Consider the following 3,836-nt stretch of genomic DNA (forward strand, 5'->3'; position numbering starts at 1 on the left):
GTATTCAATTTGATAACTTTTTTTTACAACTAGTTGTATAATTCTTTGTTGATGTTGATTTTTTAAAAGAAGCAGAATGTGACAATGTGTTCTCTTGAATTCAAAAAATGCTGATGTAATAAGAGATGTTTAAACTGGGTCTATTATGCCGTATTTGTAGAGCACTGGTTTCAGTTGTACAGGTTTAAAAGCGTAAACCACCTTTCACGTTAAAGGGATATACCCTATTAAAGCTATAAAGGGAATTTTTAAAAAGAAAAATATTTAAGAATCTTCTATCAAGTTTATATATTATGTTCTCATGCAGTTGGTCTCATTCTATTAGTAGCAATGCTTTTCACTTGGTCAATTACTCTTTGGTTATTCATATTTGAAGGATTGTAATTTCCATTAAAAATCTTTGCAGTTACAATGATTCAGATTACCATGATTATTATTCTTGTGGTTCTGAAAATATTATGTGGATTTGTTTCAACAAATAATAAGGTAATCTAAATGAGTTACAAGTATTATTATTTACTTTGCATAACGTCATTGATGAAAATCGTGATTATAAAAACCTGGTTGTTACTACATACAATTTCGCTGAAATAATAAATGAAAATAATCTTAATATAGCCAAGCTGTCTGGAGTCAACATTGTCAGCTGTGTATGTGGAATCATGTCCCCGAACAGTCGATGAATGGAGAGAAGCAGACAATAGGAAAAACTGTAAACAAATTGCACATAGTTGCACATCTTTTGAATACCACTGTGTAATAAATGCATTGAAAAATGGAACTGTTGAAGTATGTGCACCAAGCCAACAGATTATTGGTAAATTATCAAGTATTAGGTGTCATAAATTCGTTCCGTATTTTAAAAAGCAAATGTAATTGAATAACAAAAACATAATTACCTTTTCCAGGAAAGGTTTGTGCTGAATTTAACTTTGGAGGAAATAGAATACAGCGAAATGATAACACACAATGTCAAAAATGTCCAGAAGTCTACAATTCTAGTGATGCTTTTAGATGTATGTATCTTGTAATGCCTTTCTAAAAACACCCACAATGTTGTTAATGATTTGATACATTATGTAGACCAGAAGCTAATTTTACTGATTTAAGTTCAAAGATTTATGTTTCCATCTTAAACAAATCCTTTTTTTAGCGGTGGGAAATTAATTTTTGAATTTGCTTAGGTTTGTAAAAATAAACAAAAAGGGTTATAGTTTTTGTATTATATTTGCAGATCCTGAATGTTATGATCATGTAAAAAGTACGGAAAAGATAAATGAATTACAAAGTACTAAAAAGTCACTTAACGTTAGCATGGATTCCTACACTACACAATACGTATCGATCTCGTCACATGAAAACGTGTCATTTCCTGTAGAAACAAATCTTAGGTAAGTGTTTTAATAGGTGAAACAAAACAATTGATCGAAATATTAAGAATTCATTTTCTTCCACGTTGTTAAAAGTAAAATGTTTGGTTATTTCATTGCATATTGTTTTATGACATTATATTTAATTTGTTTAACAGTGTGGTGATTGGACTTAGCGTTACGGCGGTAATCGTTTCGAATTTCTTGATTGCCTTCCTTGTTTTTATCTGTATTGGTCGATGTCGACAGCAAACCGAACAAAACCAACAAACACAAGGTGTATGCTCTACGTTAAGACCTACATTTGGTCATATTTTTATTTGCTATTTCTTTAATTCCTTACAAATGATATCAATGAAAAGTTTGACATGCATTAATAGTTGTAAAAAATAATTGTTCATGTATTACATGTACATGTAATCATGTAAATCAAAACCAATTGTTTCAACATGACAAAAGGAAAGAGTATAAGATAGCGTGCTTGAGAAAACTTGATAAAACATATAGCAACTTACAATATCTGTAGTCCCTCTTATCGTTTTAGGTTTCTCAAGGGTCGTCCAAAGCAGCAAGTTTTACGAAGAGAGTAACATGATTTCTGAAGTCTAAGAAGAAAAATTCCTCAAAACCATGCAGTACTGTATATTAGTTAAATATATCTGGAAACAGCATAAAGATGTATTTATTTTATGGTATCAATGAGGATAATATGTGGCCCAATGCTGAAGGCAGATGGATACATTTTACTAAGGGGGTTTTGAGTCACCAATGACATCTCTATGATACCCCCTGCCAGAACAAAAAGTGAAAAAAAAACACAAAAAAAAACCAATTGTGTAAATATAATAGATTTGATAACATTTGCATGAATTAGGATCAATAGTATGTTTATTTTGATTGTCATGAACCCAACGTTTAATTTGTTAGAATTTCTGTGTATGTCTATTTGATTGTGGACCTTACACGAAAAGAAGAGACGTAAGTAAAATTAAAGTTAATCTGAGTTTTTTGGTAGGAAAGGACTTGATCAATGCGGTGTCTATGAACAGTTTCTGGTTGTAATAAAATGTTAAATTATTTCTGAGAATTTTTTTATAAATACATAAAATTCTTTTTTCATATCTATTCTTTTATTATGTGTGATATGGATATTTATGTACGCTGGTATTTTGTTTCGTGGAATACATTATATAAAACTTTTATTATTCTATAGGCAGCATTTTTTGTGTTATGAAAGAGATGTATGGTTTTCATCGAGATTTCATATATTTTTTTGTTTTTGTAAAATGGTACATCCGATATCTTGAACTTTTCCCTTATTCTAATAATGATGTTAATATGTACCTTCAGAGTCAAGTAATTTGTCCAACAAAATGCAAATCGCCTTGGTTTCTAAAAATGATGTAAAACTTAGACTACTTAACGTCACGAAACATCACTTTATTTAAGAAATATAACATATATATATATATATATATATATATATATATATATATATATATATATATATATATATATATATATATATATATATATATATATACGCCGGTTGTGTTGTTTTTTTCTTTACCAATGTCGGCACATACATATCCCTCGTAAATCACCAAAGAAAGTATTTTATTGTTAATGCGTTAATTGCATGTGTAAATTTGTTCGTACAAAGCAAAATTCTGCTGAAGAAAAGTTTTGTTTTTGCTCGCTTATTTGAGAAACATATTTTTTTGAAACGTGATGTATATTTTAGCTATTCATGTGGTAATTTTGTTGATATATGTTACCGTGTAGGTTGTGTTCCGTGTTGACTGTTTTTAGGAAAAGAAATTCTTTTGTAAAAATGTGTTTGTATTTTTGAAAGGGGGACTCTTTGTTTCAATATTTTATTTCTTAAAGGCATAATAAACTAATTTTGGTTTTACTTTACCAAGCAGAAAGACATTTATTTTGAACGTATAAATATTGTAGTATTGTGAGGTTTTTTTTACATTTATGTATAGTATATACCAGATTCAAGTTTCGAAATTTGCCATCAATGTCTAAAGAACTAGGTACAGTTTCAGTCATATTTTGCCTTGTTTTAAAGTGATTTTTAAAAATATAACCCAAAATGGAAATGTTACATTTATTTACCCATAACCATATATCTATAAATAGTAACTTGATTAGATTTTTCACAACGGTAATTGTGACGTTATAAACAGTGCGTTTTCATAAAACTGAGTAGAAGATACCAATTCTTCAGTTGTTTTTTACAATAGAAAACTATCTCCGCATTTAACATTATAACTTTATCACGTGATATCACATAAAATATATTAATTTCGTTGTGGGCGACGGCTTTGGACATATATCTTTCTTAAAAAAAACTACAATAAAATATTTCATCATACTTAATCATAGAAATATGCCAAAATGTTGAAGTGATAATCCAATTTTAAAAGTTTATAACGTTGTACTTTATATGCACAA

General features: G+C 28.9%; 1 protein-coding gene across 1 annotated transcript; it reads left to right on the forward strand.

Annotated features, from left to right (window-relative positions):
* The first annotated feature begins 316 nt into the window (after positions 1–316).
* LOC128183383 (uncharacterized) lies at positions 317–1,979 on the forward strand. Its single transcript, XM_052852372.1, has 6 exons — positions 317–486; positions 619–817; positions 909–1,016; positions 1,235–1,391; positions 1,529–1,647; positions 1,915–1,979. Exons 1-6 carry the CDS (start codon positions 412–414, stop codon positions 1,977–1,979), a joined length of 723 nt encoding a protein of 240 aa, XP_052708332.1. The 5' UTR covers positions 317–411.
* The last annotated feature ends 1,857 nt before the right edge of the window (positions 1,980–3,836 follow it).

This window comes from Crassostrea angulata, chromosome 5, assembly GCF_025612915.1.
Source record: "Crassostrea angulata isolate pt1a10 chromosome 5, ASM2561291v2, whole genome shotgun sequence".
Lineage (NCBI taxonomy): Eukaryota > Metazoa > Mollusca > Bivalvia > Ostreida > Ostreidae > Magallana > Magallana angulata.

What these genes read in the sequence shown, in the direction of transcription:
- LOC128183383 (XM_052852372.1), top strand. Translation starts at nt 412, where the DNA reads ATGATTCAGATTACCATGATTATTATTCTTGTGGTTCTGAAAATATTA. An exon ending in TTCTAGTGATGCTTTTAGAT is followed by an intron (nt 1,017 to 1,234) that starts GTATGTATCTTG and finishes TTATATTTGCAG; the next exon opens with ATCCTGAATGTTATGATCAT. An exon ending in ACAAAACCAACAAACACAAG is followed by an intron (nt 1,648 to 1,914) that starts GTGTATGCTCTA and finishes TTATCGTTTTAG; the next exon opens with GTTTCTCAAGGGTCGTCCAA.